Source organism: Monodelphis domestica, chromosome 1 (genome assembly GCF_027887165.1).
Source record: "Monodelphis domestica isolate mMonDom1 chromosome 1, mMonDom1.pri, whole genome shotgun sequence".
Classification (NCBI taxonomy): domain Eukaryota; kingdom Metazoa; phylum Chordata; class Mammalia; order Didelphimorphia; family Didelphidae; genus Monodelphis; species Monodelphis domestica.
The window spans coordinates 390,020,311-390,046,190 of NC_077227.1; the positions used below are offsets into that span (position 1 = coordinate 390,020,311).

Consider the following 25,880-nt stretch of genomic DNA (forward strand, 5'->3'; position numbering starts at 1 on the left):
TTCTACTTCTGCCACTGTTGGAAGGAAGCTTGTCCCTTGACGTGGCCTATAAAAGAGTCCAGGACCACTCAGGAGGGTTGCTGGGAGACAGGATTGGGTAAATTCAGATAGGGGTGGGGTTTGTGTGCCACGTGACTGATCCACGCAACATGGAGGAGCCGGAAGCAGATAGGAAGGTACGCGCGGGATCCCAGTGATGGGTCTCTGTTTGGCTTTTTCTTTATTTCCCTTACCCTCTCGGTATTATCCGTAGCTCAGTTAGCCAGAAAAAGCCCCGAGGCCCCTATGGTAACCTGGGCTGTACGCAACTTTCACTCTTTATCCCCCTTTATATGGATGAGGAAACCGAGGCGCTGAGAGGGTAATCGACAACCAGCATGACACAGAAGGCCCAGGGCAGTTCCGGGAGTGAACCCCCTTGTCGGGCTGAATCCAGGGTTTTCCCTTCCCCGGGTCTCTCCCCACGGCCTCCTACGATGGGAGCCTTTGAGCTTGGGTTCCTTAACCTTTGTTTTTGCATCAAAGACTCCTCCAAATCTTTTAAAATACATAAATTCATTTTTACAAATGCATAAAAGGAAATGTTCAGGTTTACGAAGAATGCGGTTTATACCGAAAGACAGTAATAACCGTATTCTTATTCGCGTTCAGAAACCCCAGGAGAGTTTCCCACGGACCCCTACGTGGGCCTGGGGAAAGAACCGCGCAGCCCTCGAGGGACAGGCAGGCCTGGGAAACGAGGAGACCAGAGCCCCAATTTCCAAAACACTAGATGAGTTTGCAAAGTGAATTCTTCCTCATCAGTCCTCCATCAGGAAACACCTATTTAGCGGCCCTGTGGTAGAATGGGGCGTGCGACAGGGAAGAGCCTAAGCAAAGGTGGTTGGGGTTGAAGCACAGAATCTCCAAAGGGGAATGAGGAGGGTGAGATCAACTCTGAAAGGTTCAACACCCGGCCAGGGGGGTTGGATGGGGGGTGTCGTCATTTTATTCTCTCCTAGAGAGTTTAGATGGAGCAGAAAGTTCTTTAGAAACCTCTCCCTGTATATCACACCCTCCTTCTGAGGATCGAACTCGGGACCTTCGGCTTGTGGGACTGACTCAATGCTTACTGTGCCAAAAAGTCATTCGGCTTTGTCTTGGGCTTAGACCCCATCTGAAGTGAATTGTGGATTCTCACAGGTACAGGCTCAAACCTGAGGCTTTCACCTCCTAGCTAAATAAAACTAGGGAATCACTAAGTCTTTCTAGGCTACAAATTTGGGGGCTTCTAGATTCTATGTTGACAGATCTGATGAACCCCAAATTTTAGGACTAGATTTTAAGTTGGAGATCCCAAAATTTGTACTTGTTCCCTGTTCCTGTAAGAATCCACCCATTAGGGAATACCAAGCTAGCAGTTTCAGACTGAAAAATGGACCCTAAGGCCTTCTTAGCAAAGTTGGCAGCAAGTCAGTTTCATAAAATAAAGGTACTGAGTGATCCTCGAACAGTGGATGTGGTACTATGGAAGAAGTTTCTAAGGCAAAAAAGAGGCACTTAGCATATTCTTAGCCCCACCAAACTGGGATTGCCATTTACCTTAGGGTCCATTATTCAGTCTGAAACTGCTAGCTTGGTATTCCCTAATGGGTGGATTCTTACAGGAACAGGGAACAAGTACAAACTTTAGGGTCTCCAATTTACAATCTAGTCCTAAAACTTGGGGTTCATCAGATCTAATTAGGCTCCAAGTTTGGGGTTTCTAGATTCCATGTTGACACTGCCAAAGAGGACTGGCATAAAAAAGGTTCAGAGCTCTCGTTCACTGCATGATTTCACAGTTTTTTTAATATGCTTTTTATTTATTTCATTAAATATTTTCCAATTACATATAAAAAGTTTTGAGTTCCAAATTCTTTCCAGCCCATTCCTATGGCACCTATTGAGAAGACAAACAATATAATTATGGCTGATAATGATATTTTGATAAATGTACTTTCAAGATATATTGCTTGCCTTCTCAATTGGTAGGGGGAGGGGACAGAGGGAGGGAGAGAGAGTTTGGAACCCCAAAATTTACAAAATGAATGCAAAAAATTATTTTTTTAAAAAGAGTTCTCCTGGAGTTCTAGAAATAATAAGGAACCACTTAAGTCTTTTGAGCAGGGAAGTAACATTGTTACTTTGTTGTCTATTATCTTAGTGTCTATGTGAAAGATGTATTGTTGAGGGGAAAGACTGGAGGCAGAAAAGGCCAAATAAAACCAGGCTCTGTAATAGTTCAGGCAATGAGGTATCTATGATTAGAGGGAAGGGAATAGCTGGAATGGACAAGACTTGACACCTAATTTAATTGAGGGGTTTGGGGGATGGAAATGTGGAAAAAGAAGATCCAGAATTGTGAACTTGAGTGATTAGAAAAATAGTGGTACCCTCACAGAAACAGAAGTCAGGGTAAAGGGCAGGTTTAGGAAGGAAGATGATTGAAGGGGTGGTCAGAAAGATGATAGGAAAACCTGGAGAGAGCAGTGACTTGGAAGCCATGGGGCAATAGAGGGTACCAAGAAAGGTTAGAAGGAGGGATCCATCAGTATAATATATGAAAGAGAAGTCAAGGACTTGAAAAACTTGGGGAGGGGAACCCACCATTGTATTTGGTGATAAGAAGGTCAGTATTAACCTGGAAGAGAGCTGTTTCAGGAGGCTATTACTGTTGGAAGCCAGGTTCTAATTAAAACAAGAAAATGCAACAAGAGTGTGTGTGGTTTGTAATTTTTTTGAAGAAGTTAAACAAATATGCATTGTCCTTTTTTAAAAAAAAACCCTTTACCTTCTACCTTAGAATTAATACTACTTATTGGTTCTAAAGCAAAAGAGAGGTAAGGGTTAGGTGATTGTCATTCAATGACTTGCCCAGGGTTACACAGCTAGGAAGTGTCTGAGGCCAGATTTGAAAACAGGACCTCCTATCTCCAGACTTGGCTCTTAATCCACTGAGCCACCTAGCTTCCCAATTTCTTGCCTTCTTGATGAATAGAGGAGGTTATTTAGGGAAGGAAAGAATTTGGAACTGAAAATAAAATTTAAAAATTAAAAAAGAAGAGGCAAGACAACATCTAATGCAAAGAAACCAGGGGTTTCTTACTCATTTAAAAGTGTGTGTGGATATAGATATCCATCTATATCTATATATACAATTTTCAGGATAATTGGTTTCCTTTGTAATATTTTATTTTATGCATTTAAAAACATCATTCTTGGGGTCCATCAGTTTTACCAGACTTGGAAAAACTTTTGCCCATGGGGCCCAGGAAACAGAAAAGATGAAGACTGTGCTGTTGACCTGGGATGAGTGAGTTTCTGGATTGGTGCTCCAACTCTTCAACTCAATGACCTTGGGAGTTAACTCCCCTTTCCTGGGCTGTTTCCTCAACTGTAAAACTGAACAAGTTGATCTCTCAGGACCTTTATAGGCCTTAATTTCTGATTCAGTTATCTTTCCTGACTTATGATAGGTGTGAACTTTCCCTTGCCAATAATAATTCACATCTCTTTAGTACTTTAAAAAAAAAAACTATTTTCCTGAGAATAGCTTTGTGATATATGTAGTATCAATTTTCTTAAAAGGTCAACATGGACACTCCCTTGTTTAGAAAGCTTCAGTGGCTCATCATTCTCTCAAAGATAAAATAAAAATTGCTTTGTTTGACATTAAGGGCTCTCACTATTTGAATCCAACCTCATATTCCTTATCTCCTCTCAATACTACCTCCCCCATTCTTATATTCCAGCCAAATGGCCTACTGGCTTTTTCTTTACCATTCCCTTTTTCCCTTCCCATCTGACTCTGAGTCTTTGCCCACTTCTGAAATGCCTTTCTATCTCCCCTCCAATTGTTAGAATCCTTAACTCCATTCAAGGCTCAGCTCAATCCAGTATCACTTCCTTCATGGGGTTAGTGTCTTTCCAGAGCTCTTCTGTTAACCCATTAACACCCACATTACATTGAACATTTTTTATATTTACTTACTGTACATATTGTTTTTCCTGAACTAGATTGGAAGCTCCTTGCCAAGAGGGTCCATCTTCATTTTTTTATCTTTGGCTCCTTAGAACTAAGCATAATACATGGCACAGGAAACCTGCACTTAATAAGTGCTTGTTGAACTAAATTGATTCCAAATCCAGTGTTCTTTCTGCTACCCCACACTCCTGTGCATTATCTATATGACCTGTCACTCTACCCAGAGATCTCGAGAAGAAGATGATGACCCAGCAGGGGGCCTGTCAGAAGATGAGGACTACATTCCCTATGTGCCAGTCAAGCAGAGAAAACAGCAAATGGTAGGAGGCTAAGGGTGGCCCTGGATGGAATGGTTTGGGATGGAGGTGGGAAGGGGAGGATCCCAAGACCCATGAAAGGAGGAAGGAATGAGAGAGCTCAGCCTTCCCACTTGGTGAGGCCAATAGCCCCTGGTTCCATACCTTTGATCCCTTCTGTAGTTACAGAAGTTGCTGCAGATGCGGCGGAAGGGAGCAACAGAAGAGGAGCAGAAAGACAGCGGCAGTGAGCCCCGAGGGGATGAAGATGACATTCCCTTGGGTCCCCAATCCAATGTCAGCCTCCTGGACCAGCACCAGCACTTGAAGGAGAAGGCAGAAGGTAGCAGGGTTGGGAGTGTGGGCATATTTGCGGTGCTGCCCCTGGCTTTTAGGAACAAGGGGAAAAGGAAGAAAAGAAGAAAAAAAAATGCTGGGCCTAGTGTGGATAGCAGGAGTCCTTCAGTCTTCATTCTCCTGCTCTGGGGGTAGTCTCTTGGCTGCCTTATGATGACCTTTAGGTCTTTAAGTGAAGGCTGGGTAGTTACTGGTTATATTTTTCTTGGAGAAGGAATTCCTCCTTAGATATTAATTGGATCAGATGATCTCTGGTCATTTCCAACTCCTGAGATTGCTTAATGAGGGGCCTCAGAGCACCTTAGGCTCAGAGCCTTGCTTACAGATTCCCTCTGACTTATTCCCCAGCCCGGAAAGAGTCTGCAAAGGAGAAGCAACTGAAAGAGGAAGAAAAGATCTTGGAGAGTGTGGCAGAGGGCCGAGGTGAGTCTAGCAGGACACCAATGCTACTTATCTGGGCCAAGGCATATTTTTTTAGGAATGGAAGCTGACTAGGTTGGGACAGCTAGCTCTTGTGGGCTCCCCAGGTGCCTGAGATGAAAGGGGTCAGCCCTTTGGAAGGGTAACAGGGATCTGGAAGTCTACTGTAACTTTGTTTTATTTGCTCTTAGCTCTCATGTCGGTGAAAGAAATGGCGAAAGGAATTACCTATGATGATCCCATCAAAACCAGGTACTAGAATCTAGAGTGGTAGACTGAGGGTTGAAAGGGACCTCAGTCCTGTCTTTTCTAGCCTAGAAGGAGTCCCTCCTATGACTTTTTTTTAACCCTTACCTTCTCTCTTTAAGTTAATATATAGAGTATCACTTGAAGATAGGTTAAGGGCTAGGTAATCAGGATTAGGTGACATGCTAGGAAGTATCTGAGACTACCTTTGACAGACTTAATAAGTAATCATCCAGCCTCTGCTTGAAGACATCCAAGCCACCACCTCCAGGAGCAGCCCTTTCACCTGGGGTCAGGTCTGATTCTTAGGAAAGGTTTTCTAAAATCAGCTCTAAATCAGGTCCTTTGCTATTTCTAATCATTATTACTCCTGATTCTGCTCTCTGGGACCAAATGGATATAACTAATTCCTTTTTCACATGATCATCCTTCACATACTTGAAGTTATGACTTTTCTGAGTCTTCTCTTCTCTACTTTGAGCATCTCCAGTTCTTTCTTTCATTCAACCTTTACCTTCTGTCTTAGAATCAATGCTGAGTATTGAATCCAAGGCAGAAGAGTGGTACGGTCCAGGCAATTGGATTTAAGTGATTTTTCTAGGGTCACACAGCTAGGAAATGTCTGAGGCCAGATTTAAACCCAGGACTTCCTGTACTCTATCCACTGAACCACCTAGCTCCCCCTCCTTGGTTTTTTCAATTGTCCTGATAGCCCTTCACCATTCTAGTTTTCCTCCTCTATATACTCTCCAGCACAAACAAGGTTATCCTCAACCTGTAGCTTCCACAGTGAGACCCCTGCCTTTCTATTCTTGGAAGCTGTGCTCCTTCCTTCATTCCAGCCCAGGGATACATTGGCTTTTGTAGCTGACTCATATTTAGTTTGTGGGCCACTAAAACTGTCACATATTTTTCAGACAAATTTCTCTCTATCCATGCCTCCTCCATCTTGTATTTATGAAGTTGATCTTTTTTTTTACCCAAATGTAAGATTTGGCATTTACCTTTATTGAATTTTATCTTCTTAGCTTTAGCCCAATATTCAATCCTGTCAAGGCCCTTTTGGATCCTGACTTGTTATGTAGTGTTTTTCCTATATCTCCAGCTTAGTGTCATCTGCAGATACTGAGTTATGACACCCATGCCTTTATATGGCAAGCTGTGCCTTGGGCTGGCTGTGTACTCTAGGGAAATGGAGATGGGTCATAAGAGCTAGGGTTGAGTTGTAATTGGAGTGGGCTGGATGACTTGAGGTTCCTCACAGCTCTGCGATTCAGTCATCTACTTAATTCTGTGATGTTGGTCAAGTCATTTCCTCTCTTGAACTCCAATATCCTTCTCTGTAAAATGGGGATATAATAATACGATTCCTACCAGAATGTTGGGAGCACAGCTCTTTTGCAGATTGGAAAGTGCTCTGGAAATGAGTATTATTGTTATGTTTTTATAGTTGAGGGTCACCTGAAAGACTGGGGATGGAGGAGGCTAAAGGGAGAGAGAAGGATGTTTAAGGAAAAGCTTTTCTAAGCAGCTGGCACTAGTGCCAAGTCTGGGCAGCCTCTCAGGGTCCATATAGTAGTTAATAAAGAACACCAAGAGAGATAGAGGAGAACCCAACCATAACTCCGGCCCTCAAGGATCCCACCCATATGATGGGAAAGGTCTGGTTCAGTTCAGCTGAAGGGAGAATCTCCAGCTGGTACCTAGGGGCATCACTCAGTTCCGTTGGTACCATCTTACATAGTTGGAAGGCCCCGCGATACGTGCTGAGCATGTCTGAAGCCCGGCATGACCGTGTTCGCAAGAAGTACCACATCTTGGTGGAAGGAGAGGGAATTCCACCCCCCCTCAAGAGCTTCAAGGAGATGAAGTTCCCTGCAGGTAGAGTACTTTATCCTCCCTTTCTCCATATATAGAAACATTAGATAGGGCCCCCACCATGTATTCTGATGTGCCGTGATGTCCCTGTGTGGGTAGGTCTTCCCTCAAAATCAATAATCACATTGACTTGATGTGTAGCCTGTGTGTAGCTTGCTCCCTCCCCAGGGGAAGGACTTCAGACTAGAAGGAGCTGGTCTCAATCTAGACTTTGGCTTTTCTATCCACAGCCATTCTGAGGGGCCTGAAGAAGAAGGGGATCCACCACCCTACTCCCATTCAGATCCAAGGCATCCCTACCATGTAAGTGTGCCTAACTCTTTTAAGAAATATAGGCTAGAGACTCACCATATCTGGAGTTTGAGAGAACTGCTCTCCTACCAGACTTAGGAAACAGTGCCCTGGGAGGCCTTCTTTGTTGGGTTTGACTCAGTACTGCTTTCTTTTCATTTCCCCTTCTCTTCTCTTCTAGCCTTTCTGGCCGTGACATGATTGGCATTGCTTTCACTGGCTCTGGCAAGACATTAGTCTTCACTCTGCCTGTCATTATGTTTTGCCTGGAACAGGAAAAACGATTACCATTTTCTAAGAGGGAGGGGCCTTATGGGCTCATTATCTGTCCTTCAGTAAGTAGGTAGAATGTGAAGGGTGTATGTGTGCGTGCATGTGTGTACATTCATGCGTGTGTGCTCCAGAGAGAATGCCCTGCTAGGTGGGCTGTCCTGGAACACTAACAAGGCCGATTCATAAAAGGTTTGAGGTCAGCCTGGCACAAGGGCTCATAGGAGGCTTCGTGTATCTCCTTTCATTCATAGCGAGAATTGGCCCGACAGACCCATGGAATTTTGGAGTATTATTGTCGACTGCTGCAGGAAGACAGCTCCCCACCTCTGCGCTGCGCCCTCTGCATTGGGGGCATGTCAGTCAAGGAGCAGATGGAAACCATCCGACAGTAAGTACAAGCCATCCTGCCCCATACAATGCCCTCTGCCCTGATTTCCCTTTCCCCCTTCTCTGCCCATCTCTAGTTTTACCTTCCATGTTCTCTTTCTGTTAGGGCAATCTTAGCCCCTCCACCCCCATCATCTTAAGACCATTGATCCCTTTTTCCTTTACCAGTATCTGCACTGAGTTATATTAGGACTTGGACGTGCTCAGTTACACTGGACTTTTTCCAGCTGTGGGAGAAGATGCAGTTATGGAATGAGTGATGTCCCTGGAAACCAGTTGGAAGGTTGCTCCCCTCTACACATCTGGTCCCTGGATCAGCCTTTACATCTAACGCCTGACCTTCTTTGTTCTCCACCTGGGCTCCTTCTGGGCTAGAACTGGGCTCTCTCTCATCTCTTCTTTTGCTTGCCTGGCTTGTGCACCTAATCTAACTCAATTAATGGTGGTCATTGACTGTCCAGGCAACATCTTGTGGCCTCCATAGTCCAGAAGAGGGGTCCCCAAACTTTTTACACAGGGGACCAGTTCACTGTCCCTTAGACTGTTGGAGGGTCGGATGATAAAAAAAAAAAAAAACTTTGAACCAATCTGTATACTGCTGTCTAGGATAGCGGAGGCTGCAGCGCTGGCTGTGATGGACCTGTCACACCTTGCACAGACCCATCACTGCCACCACTATACCACACAGCAGTATACACAGTGTGGAATCCCCTCCCCCAGATCACCGCTCACCATGCTGACATTTTTCATTGTGCAGCCACATAATCCTTTGTGTGGCTCCTCGTTAGAATGAGGCGCCATGCAAAGGATTATGTCAAGTACTGTACGTGAGCAGTGCCACCACATACAGTACTCCAGGAGCACAGGATGCAAATGCATCCTCTTACTGAACACCAATGAAAGAGGTGCCCCTTCCGGAAGTGCGGTGGGGGCCAGATAAATGGCCTCAGGGGGCCACATGTGCCTCACGGGCAGTGGTTTGGGGACCCTTGGTCCAGAGGAAAGGCTGATCCTACCTCATTCCTTTGACCCTTGATTCTAGCTTCTCTTAAATTCAAGAAGCATTTATTGAGAGAAAACTAGGTGGCTCAGTGGATAGAGAGCCAGGCCTGGAGATGGGAGGTTCTGTATTCAAATTTGGCCTCAGACTGTGACTGACCCTGGGTAAGTCACTTAATCCCCATTGCCTAGCCCTTTCCATTTTTCTGCCATGGAACCAATCCTTAGTATCAATTGTAAGACAGATGATAAAGGTTAAAAAAAAAGGAAGCACTTATTAGGCTCCCACTGTATTATAGGGCACTATACTTGACACTGGAAAATCAAAGACAAAGCATTCTTTTTCCTCTCTAGTGGGGTGCACATGATGGTGGCCACCCCTGGGCGCCTCATGGACCTGCTGCAGAAGAAGATGGTGAGCCTGGACATCTGCCGATACCTGGCCCTGGATGAGGCTGACCGAATGATTGACATGGGCTTTGAAGGGGACATAAGAACCATCTTCTCCTACTTCAAGGTGCCTTCCCCAGAAGTCCCTGGGGACCTTTCTACACAATCCCAGCCTCCTCCCTAGCTTTGGCCTCCACCAAGAATCTTGGCTTACAGAGGCATCTTTGCTTTTTCTCTCCTTCATCTTTCTATCTCCATCACCAGCTCAATCCTATCTTTCACTCCTTCAGGGCCAGCGACAGACTCTGCTCTTCAGTGCCACCATGCCCAAAAAGATCCAAAATTTTGCCAAGAGTGCCTTGGTAAAGCCTGTCACTATTAATGTGGGCCGGGCAGGGGCTGCCAGCTTGGATGTCATCCAGGTATGAGGGGCAAGGCTTTCTTATCAGCTTCTCTCTTAGCTGGAGTCAGCCCCAGTGAAGAGGTTTGAGTAGTAATTCCCCTCCTGCCCTCCAACCCTATTCCCACATCGCTCCAGCCAAGCTCAGGAAATTGAGTGGAACAATGTGCTTGGCATTGCCAGCTTCCTGCCTACCAGAAGATTTCCTGGGGCTGGGCAGCCTTAGCTCTCAGCAGGACAGACTTCCCATGGTCTGGCCTGAATCCCCCTCCCTGTGGCGAGAGCTCTTTTGTCTCCTGAAATTTGGGAAATCTGAGAGCCACCAAGGTGATGGTGGCTCAGTTCAACATGTGACCAATTAGTCAGTGTCTGCTGCTGGGAGCAAGACAGCTTAGCTAGGATATGACCTTTGCCCTCTTGAGACTTAGTCTGGTTGGGAGGTTGCATACATATAGCATTGTTTTTCCTAGGACAAGGCCCACTGGCAGAGGACTGGGTCCTGGGAGGGGGGCATACAAGGGTTTTGGTGAGCCTGGCTTCTGATAGTCTTCATGGGGGATGGGATTATACAGGAGGTGGAATATGTGAAGGAGGAGGCCAAGATGGTGTACCTGCTGGAGTGTCTACAAAAGACTCCTCCACCTGTGAGTCTACTTGCTGCCCCTTCCTAACCTCCAGAGGGGCAAAATGGGGAGGATGGACCCTATCAGCCTGGGAGAGGGGTCATCCCTGTGGGAAGAGGTAGAACATGTTGGGAAGGAGACATTTTGGGGCCCCAAAGCCAGGCCTAGCAAGAGGGTGGTTCTGGATTCTGGGGACAGGATTCAGAATGCTAGTTAGGTCTAGGTGTGATGTGATGCCCATTGGGGCAGGTGCTGATCTTTGCAGAGAAGAAGGCAGATGTGGATGCCATCCATGAATATTTGCTTCTCAAGGGTGTGGAGGCTGTAGCCATCCATGGGGGCAAAGGTGAGTAGACAGGGAGCCAGGATAACAAACTTCCATTGTAAAGGCTGATTCAGACAAGGGGGTTCAAACAAGCCAGGTGGAGCTGCTCAGATTGGGTTAGTCAATAGTAAACATATAATAAATACCTACTCTATGCCAGACAATAGTAAGTGCTGGGAATACATGTGAGAAAAAGAAAGACAGTTGCTGCCTTCAAGGAGCTTATAATCTAATGGGGGAAGCATTGCACAAAAGGAAGCAGGAAGGGAATGGAAGTATGTGATGGGGATGTGATCTTAGAATCAAAACCAGGCTGGAAAGTGCTAAGCCCTTCTGAAGGCAGAGGTAACTGAAAAAATTCAGGGCCCAGGGTTGCATTTACCCCCTTAATCCTGTGGAGAGTTCTTTCCCTTTACCCTCTCCTCTCGTACTATACTTTAGTCCTTGTCCCAATCCCCATTCTTGCTTAGCTATAGCTAACCTTTGGTTCTCTGATTTGGCCTCAGCACCATCCATCCACCTCCCTGTTTCCTGTAGGCCTTGATATCCCCATCATCATCTTTGTTCCTTATAGATCAGGAAGAACGAACCAAAGCCATCGAGGCATTCCGGGATGGCAAGAAAGATGTCTTAGTGGCCACTGATGTGGCCTCCAAGGGTTTGGACTTTCCAGCCATTCAGCACGTCATCAACTATGATATGCCTGAGGAGATCGAGAATTATGGTGAAGCAGGGCATGGGAAAGAGGTGGGGATGGGACTTGGGGCTGGGGTCCTTGTTTCCACCCTCGGGGGAAGGGACTTTAATGAAGATTCTCTTGGTCTTCCATCTCTGAACGATACCCCTTCTGGACCCTGTTTTCTCCCAGTGCATCGGATTGGCCGGACAGGGCGTTCAGGGAATACAGGCATTGCCACCACCTTTATCAACAAGGCCTGTGGTGAGTCTCTGGCTCATGAGCAGAGGAATGGGACTCAAGGAAACCTCTTGGGTCAGGGTGAGGTGGAGCCTGAGGGAGAAAGTCCTTGGCAAGTACTTGGGGCCTCTCAGGTGGCATGGTGGGGCCTATTGGAGACACTCCCCTTTCCCCCCTTGCCATCCTTGTTCTTCACTAGCTGTTTAATAGTGGCCAAGTTTGAGGTCATCTTGTAAAGCATTAGATAAGAGATACATCACTACCTACATCAAAGTATTGTGAGGGAAACACTGGGATGGGGATAGGGTCCAAAAAACATTTTTAGTGCCTAATCCAGGCTACTCACTTAAGAGGAAGAAGTTGAGTGTCCCAGAGATGAAGCAAGTGGCCTGGGGTCCCCTCGTAAGTTGGTGGCAGAGCTAGGACCAGAGCCCAGGACCCCTAGAATTTTCAGTCCAGGGCCCTTCCCTTATTTCACTTGGTCTCTATGTCAGGCAGATTCCAGATTGGGGATTGTCCTGGAGTCTGTCTCTGGCTGACCTCTGCTTGATTCTTCTTTCCCCATTTTTGACCTCAGATGAATCAGTGCTTATGGATCTCAAAGCCCTTCTGCTTGAAGCCAAACAGAAGGTGCCTCCCGTGCTGCAGGTCCTGCACTGTGGGGATGAGTCCATGCTGGACATTGGAGGTAATGCTGGATTGGTGCTGGGCTGGTGTCCAGGGGATTCATGGTCATTATGACTGCTGGCAGCATGGCTACTATGCAGACATGTGGGGAGTCTTGGACCTATTCCTCACCTTTGTGAGGAGGGGAGAGTGATCTTAGGATTTGGTGACCTCTGAGGCCTCTTCTAGCCCTAAACATGTTGATCTTTTTCTAGGAGAGAGAGGCTGCACCTTCTGTGGGGGTCTGGGCCACCGAATCACTGACTGTCCCAAACTGGAGGCCATGCAGACCAAGCAAGTCAGCAACATTGGTCGAAAGGACTACCTGGCACACAGCTCCATGGACTTCTGAACCCCTGAGGTGGACTGGAGCTGGAAGTTCAGGTGCCGCCACCCTTCTAGGAGAGGCCACTTGGATTCTCTGCCTAGGCTGGCCCTGTGCTGCCCCCATAGGATTGCTGTTTTCTACCTTTTCATTTTTCCCTCATCTAGGGGTTCCTCTTATTAAATTAGAAGTACTGCGCTCACATGTCTATAATGTTTTAAGGGCTGCAAAATACCTTTCTCAAAATAACCCCATGAAAAGGCTTAAGGAGGGAATGTTAGCATCATTTTACTAAGGAGGAAACTCTGAGGCTACATACAATCCACACAGCTGGAAATATCAGCTGGGATTTGAACCCAGGTCTCCTAGTTCCATACTGCATCTCACCTTGGAAACGATTTTGCGTGTTCTGCCTCTGTCATTGGCCATGCCCAAAAGCCCCCCCCTCTCCTCTGTTGCCTCTGCCCCCTCCTCCCCCCACCTCACCTTTATGCCCCGGAAAAACAGCCTGAAGCAAGTACCAGTTTCAACACTTAGCCAGGGTTGTTGGGCAACCTTGCCCTTTCCTTTCCCCCCATAGACTTTCTCTGGCCACTAAAACAAAAGGGAATATATGTATATTTCCCAAGTTGTAGCCTGACCCTCAATGTGAGTCTTTCTCTTCCTGGGCTCCTGTTTCACTATCTCCTAGCCTCCTGTTTCTCTTTCCTAGAGTCTGTGTTCTCCCCAGAACCATATCTAGTAGAAGCCCAGAAAGTTGTGGGGTAAGAGGAAGCAGGTTGATTTCTGCTATTAAATGATGCTTCCTGTCCATTCTTTTATAACCTATAGCCTGTTCCCTCATACTTAGTGTCTCCTAAATCCTTCTATAAATTGGATATAGGGATGAAGATGAAAAGGTCCATGAGTCTTAGAAGAGGAGGGCTGGGTCTTGCTTGACTACCCTCTTTCTTATATTCTCCTGGCCTCTTTATAGTTCTTGGGGCAACTAGGTGGCATGGTGAATAGAGAGCCAGATCTAGGGTTGGGAGGACCTGGGTTCAAATTAGACACTTCCTAACTGGGTGATCCTGGGCAAGTCACTTAACCACAATTTCCTAGAGTTGTCTCTAAGACAGAAAGGAAGGGGTTTTTTAAATAATTGTAGTAGTTTGCATTTTTAAAAATAGCTGTTTTTATATCACTTAAATTTTCCTCTGTACTCATTTCCCCTCTCCCAAAGTCATCCCTTAAAACAAAGAATTAAAAAAAGAAAAAAGGGAAAGAAAAGAAGAAACCAAAATTGATTATTGCAACAGAAAAATCTGGCATGATATATACTGCCCACAGTCATGCCTTCCACCTCCTAAGGAGTGGTAGGGAAGCATTTCCTCATCTTTTTTCTTTGTAATATTGAAATTATTCATTTTTGCCTGGTTTCAGATTGTTACTCTTTCTACTTATTTATATTGATAAAATATTTGTGAATATTGTTTTCCTGGCTCTTGCAAAGTCTCTACACTTCTCTGTATTCATTTGTATATTATTTGTCTTCTCAAAGTACAGTCATACTCCATTGCATTCACATCTACCACAGTTTGTTTGGTCATTTCCTAATCAGTGAACAGCTACTTTGTTTCCAATTCTTTGCTACCACAAAAAAAATAACATTATGAATATTTTGGTATCTCTGAAGCCTTTTTGTCAGTGACACTTCCTTTTAGTATGTGCTTAGCAGTTCAGTCTCTAAAACAAAGTTTATGGACATTTTAGCTTTTTTATTTGCATGATTCCTAGTTGCTTTTCAGAATGGTGGTACTAATTCACCATTCCACCAACAATGCACCAGTGTGCCTATCTTCACACAAACCCTTCAACATGGACTATTCCTATCTTTCATTATCTTTGCCAATTTTCTGGTTATGAAGTAAGACCTGGGGGTTTGGGTTTGCATTTGTCTTTTTGGTGATTTGTAGCCTTTTTTCATATGGTGGTTAGTAGTTTGCATTTTTTTCTTCTGAGAACTGTTTCCTCATATCCTTTAACTATCTATCAGGATAGCTAGGTGGTACAGTGGGTAGAGTGCCAAGCTGGGCCTAGAGTCAGAGGACCTAAGGTCAAATCTGGCCTCAGATACTTACTAGCTGTATGACCCCTGGACAAATCATTTAACCCTGTTTGCCTCAGTTTTCTTATCTGTCAGTGAGCTGGAAACCACTGGCAAACCACTTCAGTATCTTTGCCAAGAAAACTTCAAATGGGGTCACAAAGAACAAGACACTACTAAACAACAACCACTTTGGGGAATAGCTTTGGGGTCTTAAATGTTTCTGTTATTTGTCTTTATATATATATTTTTAAAACCCTTATCTTCCAACTTAGACTCAATACTATGTATTGGTTCCAAGGCAGAAGAATGGTAAGGGCTAGGGAATGATTTGTGATTTAATTTAATTTAATTAAGTGATTTGCCCAGGGTCACATAGCTAGAAAGTGTTTGAGGCCAAATTTGAACTCAGGCCCTCCTATCTCCAGGCCAGGATCTCAATCCACTGAGCCATCTAACTGCCTCCTGTATATCTTGAATACTAAACGCTTATTGATGGAAATTTGATAAAACAAAAAGGTTTTTTTTTTCCTAAGAGGTAAAACTATACATATTAGCTGATGCAATGATCATTTACTTAGAAAATTCTAGGGGGATCAGCAAAGAAATTAATTGAGATGATAACTTCCATCAAAGTTACAGGTTACAAAATGTATCCACAAAATCAGCAATATTTCTATATAACAACAACTAACTTCAAAAGTTAATAATAGAAAAGGAAATTCCATCTCAACTAACTACATAATGCATAAAATATTTTGGGGTCAGTCAACCATAGTAGACTTAATACATATATAAATTCAATTACAAAATGCTCTTTAAAGAATTTAAGAACTTAAATAGCCACAAGGAATATTCAATGCTCATGGTTGGTCTGTGTCAATATAATAAAAATATGAACAAGGTGGATTTATAATTTTAAGCCATATCAATAAAATTTCCATTAAAATATTTTATGAAGTTAGCTAATACTTTAAAAAATAAATACTATTTTTTAAATTAAGAAGCATTTCCCCCCCCTACCTTTCCTTCACTGGAACAAAAGAAAGATTAAACTCTTCTAATAAATATGCATAATTAAGCAACACCATCCCTATTAGCCACGTCTAAAAATGTATATCTTGTCCTGCATCTCAAATCTATCACCTCTCAGTCAGGGGGTATGGTGAGCATCCTTCAACATGGGGCCTCAGAAGGCATGGTCAATCATGTTGATCAGAGTTCTTACCTTTTTAAGAATTGCTTATTTTTTGACACTCATGAGGTTGTAGTGTAACAGTTCTGGTTTTACTCACTTCATTCTGGATCAGTTCATACAAGTCTTCCCAGGTTTCCCTGAAATTTATTTTTAAAATTTCTTACAGCATGATAGTGTTCCACTATATTCACAAACCATAATTGCTTCATTCCCCAGTTGATGGGCTTTCCCTTTTATTTCCTGGTCTTAAATGCTACAGAAAAAGCTACTATAAATATTCTTGCATATATGAATCATTTCTCCCTTTTCTTTCATCTCTTTGGGGATATAGGCCCATTGTTTTTCTTGTTATGAGTTATTGCTGGGTCAGAGGTACAATTTAGTGACTTGAGGCTGAACTCCAAATTACTTTCTAGAATGTCTATGCTAATTCTCAGCTCCACGAACAGAAGCCAATCAATAGACATTTACTAAGCACCTATTTTTGCCTGGCCCTATGCTGTCCTCCCATTTCTTCCCAAGAAATTGTCATTTTTCTTTTTTGTCAACTCACTTTGATGGTTAGAAAATGCAGCCTCAAAAGTTGTTTTCATTTACATTTTTTAATTTGGAACTTTTTTCCTACATTGTGTAGGATTTTTAATAATAATCAAAAAAGTGGGGAAAGGAAAAAAAAAGTTCTTTCAGTCAAGTGAGCAGAGCAGAGAGACAGAGTCTCACACCTATAGCATTTTACCAAAAACACAAGCTCAGAAAAAAGAGCCCTGCAGCATGGGTCTCAGCCAAATTTATTTCCTAAGCATCCTTATGTGAAATAAGGGCGTAACTTAAAAGGATGCTGGGAATGTAGCTCAAGTGTTGCAAATTTTCCATTTGCACAATTGTTAACTTGGATTTCTTTCTTTCAGAACTGCCCATGAATGTCTTTGATCCATTTATCAATTGAGGTATAATAGCTCTTATTATCATAAATTTGAATCAGTTCCTTATATATCTTAGGAATGAGACCTGTATCAGAAAAACTTACTGCAAGATATTTTTTTCCCATTAACTATTCTCTTCTAATCTTAGCTGCCCTGATTTTGATTATGCACAACCTTTGAAATTTGTTATAATCAAAATCGGCTTATCTACTGTGATTTTTTTCTCCCTTATTTGGTCATGTATTCTCCTTTCCAAAAATGTGATTCTTCCTTGCTTTTCTAATTCCTCTAATGTGACCTTTTCTGTATATGTAGCCACTTAGAGCTGATATTGGTATGGAGAGTGAGGTCTTGGTCCAACCCTAATTTCTGCCCAGCTCCTTTTCAGTTTTGCCAGCAGTTGTCCTTAAAATAGAGGCTGGGGTCTTTGATTTTATTGAATGTTGTATTTGTTTGCTTCTTTTATATGGTACACCTAAACTATTTGACTGATCAACCTCTATTTTTAAGCTGATACCAAATCATTTTGATGATAATACTCTAGTCTGGGATCTGGTACTATTAGGCCTCCTTCCTTCTCACTTTTTTTTCATTGTTTCCCTTGAGATTTTTATAAATGGAGATTTTGAACCTTTGGATTTCATTCCCCAGAAGTCTCTTCATGGTTGCCATAAATGTAGGTTTTAAAATTAATAATCGATAACTTAAGTATTATATTTTAAAAGTTGTATTAATAATAACTAAAATTAAAAAGCTACTTGAACTTAGCCCAGTCACAGGTTAAAGAGAGGAAGAGGGAGGAGTTACAGCCACTTATATAACAATAATGTGATCACACATGTGGAGGCACAGGAGGGATTAAAGGGAATTTTGGGAAATACTAAGGGACTTCGGGAAGATAAAATCCAAAGGTTCAAAATCTCCATTTATACAGATTCTTGATTTTTTGTTTCTCCACGTGAATTTTGTTATTTTTTTTCCTAGCTGTATAAAGTAATTATTTAGTGGTATAATTGGTATGAAACTGAAGAAGTAAATTAGGTAGTCTTGGTTTTTTAAAATTGGCTCAGCCCTCCTCTGAGCAATTAATATTTTTCTAATATAGGTATGTCTTTTCTTCCTTGAAAAGCATTTTGTAGTTGTATTCATGTAGTTCCTGTGTATATCACAGTAGGTAAGTTCCCAAGTGTTTTATACATTCTATAATTATTTTTAATGGAATTTCTCTTTCTATCGCTTCCTGCTAGGTTTTGTTGGTAACATACAGAAACCCAGTGGTTTACGTGGGTTTGTTTTACACATTGGTGTTTTTGCTAGATAAGTTAAAAAATTTATCTGGAGGAATAAAGTATCTGGAATATCAAGGCAAAAAAAAATTTTTTTAAGGCAGGAATGAAGGGGAAATAGTTCTTGTGTCTAAAATCTTTACTAAGCACCAATTAAGCTGCTAGACCAGATGTTCCATAGGAAGCTTGGGAATTTGGAGCTGAGAGGGACCCCAAAAACCATCTCATTCACCCCTCTCAGATGAGAAAGACTGGGACATAGAGATTGGAAATGACTTATCCAAAGAAACAAAGCTTGTAAAGAAGAGACAGGAGTCGAACCAAGGTCTTAATCCAATGTTCTTTCCCTTGAACTAGACTGCCTTCCTTTCGATTGGATGCAGGAACAGACACAGATGGTCATTCTTTGAATCTCAAACCCATATGCCAGGCCAAGAGAAGAGGTATACCAGACAGAGACAACCCCTTGTAGAGCTCAGCATCTCATTTCAATGCTATTTCCCATCCCTATAATGCCTTTACAGCTCACAAATTTCCCCTTCAATATTATCCCCCAGAAACAGGTAGTGTAGTTATTCTTGTTTTACAGTGAAAAAAAAAATGAGGTACATGAAGTCACAGAACAAGTAACTCCCCAGTGGTCTTTGATGGGTTATAGGTATTCAGAAAAAGAGGGAGCTGACTCAGCTGGAATACTCAAGAAAGGCTTCTTGGGAATTGACTTGGACAAGAAAGTATGGTTAAGACATAAGTATGGAGGGCATGGGCAGGACAGTGTGACCAAAAACTCAAGCAAACACTGGGGTATAGTAGAAAGAGACTTGCATTTGGAGTCCAAAGACAAGTCCCTTTTCTCCATATCTGATCATCTTCCTCTCTAAAATGAAGGATTTGGGGGGTGACTGTGGCTCAGTGGATCGAGAGCCAGGTCTGGAGACTAGGTGTGACCCTGGGCAAATTGATTAACCCCCATTGCCCAGCCCTTTCATCTCTTCTGCCTTAGAACCAATGCATAGTATTGATTATAAAATGGAAGGTAAGGTAATATTGAAAAATAAAATAAAATGGAGAATTTGCTGAAGGATTGAGGCAATATCTCCCTCCTTTTTGGTGGTGAGGCCAGGGATGCTAGGTTCAGAACCAATTCTAGTTTTGTTTAGCTTTTGTGTGTGTTTGTTTATATGAAAGAGTTGGCCAGAGAGAGTATATAAATTCAGATATATGTAAAAATGACTAATAGAAAAAAATGGGATTTACTTTTAAAATAGCTTTAAAACAGAAATGGAAAAAAATTAAAATTGTGGGCAGAGGAGAGGGTGATGCAGAGATAATGTTGACATTCAAGAGTCATTGAATACCTGGATTCAAATCCTAACTCTACTAGTGTGACCTGGGACAAGTCAATTAACTGTTCTTTGCCTCAGTTTCCTCATTTGTAAAATGGTCATGCCAATCCATGATTATCATGAGGCTCAAATGGAATGATATATATCAAGTGATCTGTAAACTTTGAAGCATTATAGAAGTGGAGGTTATTTCTAGACAGTCATTAGCTCTGTGATCTCAGGGAAGGTAGAACAGTTGCTTCAGCCCCTTCTTCATTTCTGACTCTTGGGGGATGGAGGATGAGGGGAAGCAGGAAGGGACAAGGATGAAGCCTGTGACTCAGCAGAACCCATGTCTCAAAGACAGCTGATATGGGTCCAGCCTGTGACCTGTAGCTGGAAAGGCAGGGTAGGGCCTTTGCCCTCCTCCCAATCCCTCCCTGTAGGGCAGAAGAAATATTAGGGGCAGGGACAAAGAACAACCTCCTTGGCCTTCTGACCTAAACCACCCCAGATTCTCCCAGAGCTGCTGGGGAGTAGGGGTAGGCCCTGACCCCTCCCCCAGGCTACCCTATCCTCCCCTCCCTCCCCTCAGCTAAGGGGGAAGGGAAGTAACAAGAAGGGGAAGTTGCCCGTCCCCATTTGCTGCAAGGCTGCTGTCTGAGCATTGGGCTCTAGCCTCACAGCCATGGACACCCAAGAAACGGCTCTGAAGGACGGGCTTCTCTACCAGCAACATGCGAAATTTGGCAAGGTGGGGACTGACTGAGATTAGAGAGCATTCCCTCCCCCTCCCCCAGTGGGACCAAAAGCCTGCTCTTGGGGGTCCTGGGCATCTGGGCTGTATCGGGGAGGGTGGAACCGATGGGTACCAGCCAAGAAAGGGGGGAAGGCAGAGCATAGTCCCGCTCACTTTTGGCTAGGGACATAGCCTCCCCCATACAGCAAGGGCCAGCTCTCTTGTTCTCTGGCTCCTTTTCAACCTTCACCTCCTACCTACCTTATTACCCAGGTGTATGTCTAGGGTGGAATAGGTGGGAGCTACTTCTATGGCTAGAGGTAGGCCTTCAGTTTGGAGAACCTGAGCACTGGAGAACCTCTATCAGGGATTCTAGGCCTTTCTGGACCTGGTCTTTAAGCCAGGGCAAAGGTAAAAACGATTTCTGAGTTCATTTTGCATTTATAATTTATGGTGGAATGGTCTTTGCACTTATTTTCTTATAGTTTATAAAATGCTTGCCCATCCAACCATTATTTCCTTTGGGTCTCACAGCAGCATTGTGAGGCAGGCTGGGTAGGGATTAGTGTCCCTCATTTTACAGAGGCGAAAACTGAAGCCCCATAGAGGTGGTAGCTGCCCAAAGTCACACTAGAACCCTGATCTCTTGACTCTCAGACCAGTGGTTTTCCTAGTACTTGTGTAAATGGCTTTCTCCCTCTGCCTCTGCTCCTCTCCTGTCCTTCCACCAACCTTTTACTACCTGTGTGTCCTTGGGTAATTTCATGGAAGTCTTTGGGCCTTAGTTTCCTCACCTCCAAGTTGGGGGATTTGGTTTAATGATCTTTGATCCTCCAATCTCTCTTTTCTCCTGTCCCTCATGCCATCACCCCCTCCCCCATCCCTCAACAGACACCACATTTCAAGGTTAGGCTGACTAGTGCCAGAAGTTCCATCAACATTGGCTGCTGAGAGATACCCAGGCCACTTCCTTCCCTGTGACTATTTGCATGTTTCCTTCCCCTGTCCTGCTGGTGACACAGCCTAGGATTTCCCTCCCCCCACGGATGATGAGAACATGGAGCTCCACCCCCTAGCCCTGTTAGGTAGAATAGGGTACAGTCCTGGCAGTGTGTGTCTGTGTGATGGGATGGGGGTCCTAGAGTTTGGGTTAGATCTCTCAGGCTCGAAAGGGAAAAGGGTTGTATAACCAAGGCAAGGGGTAGGGAGGTGAAATAGATTGGGGCACAGTGGTCCTAACAGGGCAGTCTTGGGGATAACCAACCTAGAAAGCTCAGAGCTGAGCTTGGGAATGGGAGGAGGAAGAGGAAGAACCCTATGTTAGCATGGAGTTTATTGTGGGATTATAAGATTATTTATAACATCTAAAAATGTGACAAAACTTGCTGACCCGGGGAATAGCCATTGTACTGTTAGAGCCCATTATTTGAGAAAATATACATTGCCACTATTTAATGTGTGTATGGATGCATAGCCTGCCCTTCCCTTCCCCTGGCTCTATATCCACTGACCGCTGGTCTGGTCTAGCCAGGAGGAGTGTCCTCACCTCTTAAGTGACCATAGACACAGGCTGGATAGGAAGGCCTGGGCTAGGTGCTAAAAGCTGTGCACCCAGCCTCCTGTCACTGTGAACCCCAGGCTTTCTTTGTTAACTGACATTCCTAGACTCAGGGTCTTTAGCATTAAAAAGGTCCAGAGCTGCTACTTTGTGCTTAGGAGTGCTAGTGATATGGCCCCTGGGAGCCCAGATACCTCTCAGTAGTCTGGAAGGACCACAAGGCAGCAGCTCCAAGATTTCCCTCTGTGCCTACCTCCTCCAGAAATCCTGGCGGAAGGTGTGGGCCTTCCTTTATGCTGATGGCCCATCAGGAGTAGCCCGACTGGAAAGCTGGGACGTAAGAGACGGTGGGGGCGGGCCAGCAGGGGACAAACCCACTGGACGTCGGGGTGAGCGGCGAGTGATCCGGCTGGCCGACTGTGTGTCTGTGCTGCCAGCTGAAGGGGAGAGCTGCCCTCGGGACACCACCGCCTTCCTACTCATGACCACCGAACGCAGCCACGTGCTTGCCGCCCAGGACCGGCACACATGGATGGCTCATATCTGTCACCTGGCATTTCCGGTGAGACTGAGCTGAGGGAGAGAGAGTGTGTGTGTGTGTGGCAGGGTGAGTGGGGGTTGCCAGCAAAAGCTAATCTCTAGAAGTTGCCCCTGACTGCTTTTTGTCTTGCCCTTGCCTTCCCCAGAGTATGAATGGCATCTCCTCCGGGTCTGGAGAGTTTGGACCTGCCCTGCCTGGCCTGGTCCCCATGGAGGAAAATTCCATCTATTCATCATGGCAGGAAAGTAAGCATCCTGAGCCTGGGCTCTCTCTACCCCCCACCCCACTGGTGACACCTGACCACTGGGTGGGAGGGGCTCAGGGGTGGGCCTGGGAGGCTTTCTCACTGATTCCCTCCCTTCTGCAGTGGGTGAGTTCTCAGTGGTGGTCCAGAAGACAGAGGCGGCCACTCGCTGTCAACTGAAAGGACCTTATCTCCTGGTGACTGGTCAGGATGGCATCTACCTGAGTGAGCCCACCGCCCCGCAGCCCCTCTTTGTCTGGCCCTATCACTTCCTGCGCAAGTTTGGCTCTGACAAGGTGCCTCTACTCCCTTTTTGCTCCCCTCCTAGTAATCCGGAACCCCTGTGAGCTCTAGAGCTGGAGTGGGCATGATTGCCAGCCCCCAGCCCTATGTTAGCACAGCATTTATTGCTGGATTACAAGATCATTTAGTCTGTGGGATGAGGATCCCTTTTTAACCTCTAAAATTTTGGCTGAATTTGCTGTTCCAGGGAATAGCAGTTGTACTGTTAGAATCCTTTATTTGGGAAAATACACATTGCCACCATTTAACACACGTATGGATTCATAACCTGCCCTCTCCCTTCCCCCAGCTCTCTATCCACTAATCACTGGTCTAGTCTAGCCTGAGCTATAAGGCCTAGTGGGTGATTAGTGAACCACTTGGAGTTGGAGCCAGAGGAAGTACATGGAGATCCAGCTTCTACCCCAGACTGCTCTATGGCTTGGGGCAAGTCATCAATCTTTCCTTGGCCTCCATTTTTTCATCTGGAAAATGAAGGGATGGGACTAATTCCCAAGGTCCCTTATCGTTCCAAAACCTCTGGTTCCAAATGTAGAGTACTCCCACCACTATGGATTTAAAGCTGGAAAGCACTTTAGGGACATTTTAGTCCAACTTTATCATCTGAATGGAAGAACTGAGGCAGAAGTCCCATGGAGAGCTAGTCACATCAGATTTGACTGTAATCCAAGTGCTCTGCCTCCCCCCTCCTGCCCCTCCCCACTGGGCTTCATTGCTGTGGGTTTCCTGCCTTCCCTTGACCAGCCTCCCTCCCCACAGGGTGTGTTCTCTTTCGAGGCTGGCCGGCGTTGTGACTCTGGGGAGGGCCTCTTTGCCTTCAGCTGCCCCCGGGCCTCGGAGATCTGTAGTGCAGTGGGGGCAGCTATTATCGCCCATCAGAGAGAGCATCGTGCAGAGCTGCCTGGGCCTGCTGCCTCCCGGCCCTGCCCCTTGTCCCGGGCCTCCTCTCTGCCCTCCTTGGAGCCCATGGGAGAGTTGCGAGAGGCACCTCTTGGGTTAGAGGCCTGGGGAGGCCAACCATCAAATGGAAAGACTCGGCTGGTACTGGAGGCAGGTCCCCAAAGCCTACCCCCTTGCCTGGGGACTTCAGTGCCAGATGGGCCCTCCTTGTCTGGCCCTTCAGGCTCTGTGCTCTATGCCTCCATCTCTAAGTGGTCCAGCGGTCTTCCCCGCACTGCTCCCGATCCAGCCTCAGCTCTGACTTCAGCCCCTGCACCCAAACCTGTGGCCGAGCACCTGTATGAAAACCTCTGCACCTCTGAGGATGGCATTGAGCCGAGGGGGGAGAGCCTACTTCAGGCGTCCCATGGGGGCCACTTGGACTCCCACATCTATGACAACAGTGTGAGCTGGCCCGGGCCCCACACCACTACAGAGAGTAGCCTGGAGGCTCAGTACCGAAGGTTACTTGAGTTGGATCTGAACGAAGAAGGAGCAGAGGAGGCGGAGGACAATGGGCCAGGGCGCCTCTTGGGTCACTCCGGTTTCAAGGCCAAGCTCGTGACCCTGCTGAGCCGGGAGCGGAAGAAGGGCCCAGTCCAAAGGAACCAGGGACTGGGGCCAGCAGAGGGACAGGCCTGAGAGGATACCCCATGCCTAGACTGGGCCCTAGCCTCCCAGCTCTGTGCAGCATCCCTTCACTCCTCAGATCATGGACAGTGTATAGAAGCTTCTTAATAAAGACCTTTAGCCCCTACCTCAGGCTGCTGCCCCTGTGTTGCCCCAGAGGGCCCTCTCCATTCTACTCCTTGGTCTCTGTTCTGGGCATCCCACCTAAAGGGCCTCAGAGTTCTGAAGACAGGCGATAGTCTTGTTTGTCAGTGTTGCCTAGGAGCAGGCAGCTTTAAAGATACCATATCTTGAGGTCAGATATATCTTCAGAGGGAGAAGGCACTTGAGATATCATCCAAACTGATCTTTTACAGTACTTTCTGCTTTGGGGTTTCCAAACGGTCCTAGGCGGTTTTAGTGCAAAGAGCAGAAGTTATACAAGGGCCCATGTTGGAGAGATGGGTGGGAAGGGCCTGGACTGACAGGGAGTGGGATGAGTGCAGTCAGGAGACCTAGATTTCATTCACTGCTCTGCCATCTAATTTGGGACCAAGACCTATTACCCTCTTGTGGGTCTCTCTGTAGTGTGGGTAAACTGTACCCTTCAGTTCCTTACCCACCCAACTTTGAGTGTGGCATCGCATGGCCTGTGAGGGAGAGTGAGAAATAAAATGTTCTCATAAGACAAGGATGAGCACCCAGACTTTTCTGACTCCAGACAGGAGGGGAAGTTGCTTCTTAAAAGAGGACAGGCTGGATATCCAGGCAGGAATATCTCACTTGTTTATTGACTAACTGACAGATTGAAGTCACCCCTGACCATCCCCTGAAAACTGTTGTGGGGCCAGCAGAGGGCACTACTAGATGTCAGTTGGGCCTCAAAGATGCCCAAGTCCTAGCACCAGCCTGAATCAGCTACCTAGAAAGAGGCTGACAGGCAACAGCCTGGGCATGAGCCTGGCAGGGAACAGGTGGGCAGGCTGCCTAGAGTCTTTACAGTTGGTTGAATTGAAGTGAATTACCTGGCACCACCTTCCTTCAATCCAGTGACCCCCTGCACCTGTCCTCCCTGACCTTTTCCCCAGCTGTCCCAGCCAGCCTGCAGATTTAAGAGACTGGTTCTAGATCCTCTTTACACCCATCCTCATCCCCCTGGTCTCTGTACAGATTCCCACTCCTTCCCATCAGTTTCCTGGAGACAGAGGAGTCACTTTTGTCAGCCCATGGCATTTGGGCTCCATTTGAAGAAAGGAAAGAAGGCACTGGGTGGGACTCGGATTTGGCCCCCTTCTTCCATTACAGGGACAGGATGAAAACTGCTTCACTAA

At 45.4% G+C, this 25,880-nt stretch overlaps 2 protein-coding genes across 5 annotated transcripts; both read left to right on the forward strand.

Moving 5' to 3' along the window:
• The first annotated feature begins 40 nt into the window (after positions 1 to 40).
• On the forward strand, positions 41 to 22,311 carry DDX41 (DEAD-box helicase 41). 4 transcript variants are annotated; one of them, XM_056811685.1, is made up of 18 exons: positions 41 to 176; positions 4,231 to 4,326; positions 4,486 to 4,645; positions 5,008 to 5,082; positions 5,271 to 5,331; positions 7,070 to 7,206; positions 7,434 to 7,506; positions 7,676 to 7,829; positions 8,019 to 8,155; positions 9,508 to 9,670; positions 9,834 to 9,965; positions 10,516 to 10,587; positions 10,816 to 10,912; positions 11,466 to 11,615; positions 11,760 to 11,831; positions 12,385 to 12,495; positions 12,689 to 12,857; positions 22,176 to 22,311. In XM_056811685.1, exons 1-17 carry the CDS (start codon positions 150 to 152, stop codon positions 12,823 to 12,825), a joined length of 1,854 nt encoding a protein of 617 aa, XP_056667663.1. In that variant the 5' UTR covers positions 41 to 149; the 3' UTR covers positions 12,826 to 12,857; positions 22,176 to 22,311. The 4 variants fall into 4 exon arrangements, with proteins under 4 accessions (XP_056667663.1, XP_016285989.1, XP_001381058.2 ...); XM_016430503.2 differs by lacking the exon at positions 22,176 to 22,311 and having other exon boundaries at positions 11,466 to 11,638; positions 12,689 to 14,272; XM_001381021.5 differs by lacking the exon at positions 22,176 to 22,311 and having other exon boundaries at positions 12,689 to 14,272.
• On the forward strand, positions 18,375 to 24,697 carry DOK3 (docking protein 3). Its single transcript, XM_007474142.2, has 5 exons — positions 18,375 to 20,370; positions 22,176 to 22,475; positions 22,600 to 22,699; positions 22,822 to 22,994; positions 23,761 to 24,697. The coding sequence occupies exons 1-5, from the start codon at positions 20,305 to 20,307 to the stop codon at positions 24,580 to 24,582; spliced, it is 1,461 nt and encodes a 486-aa protein (XP_007474204.1). The 5' UTR covers positions 18,375 to 20,304; the 3' UTR covers positions 24,583 to 24,697.
• The last annotated feature ends 1,183 nt before the right edge of the window (positions 24,698 to 25,880 follow it).

Bases quoted from the DNA above. Each gene is read 5' to 3' on its own strand.
- DDX41 (XM_016430503.2), top strand. From the start codon at position 150: ATGGAGGAGCCGGAAGCAGATAGGAAG. The intron at 7,830-8,018 runs GTAAGTAGGTAG...TTTCATTCATAG, and splicing joins GGCTCATTATCTGTCCTTCA to CGAGAATTGGCCCGACAGAC. The intron at 10,588-10,815 runs GTGAGTCTACTT...CCATTGGGGCAG, and splicing joins TACAAAAGACTCCTCCACCT to GTGCTGATCTTTGCAGAGAA.
- DOK3 (XM_007474142.2), top strand. From the start codon at position 20,305: ATGGACACCCAAGAAACGGCTCTGAAGGACGGGCTTCTCTACCAGCAA. The intron at 22,476-22,599 runs GTGAGACTGAGC...TGCCTTCCCCAG, and splicing joins TCTGTCACCTGGCATTTCCG to AGTATGAATGGCATCTCCTC. The intron at 22,995-23,760 runs GTGCCTCTACTC...CCCTCCCCACAG, and splicing joins GCAAGTTTGGCTCTGACAAG to GGTGTGTTCTCTTTCGAGGC.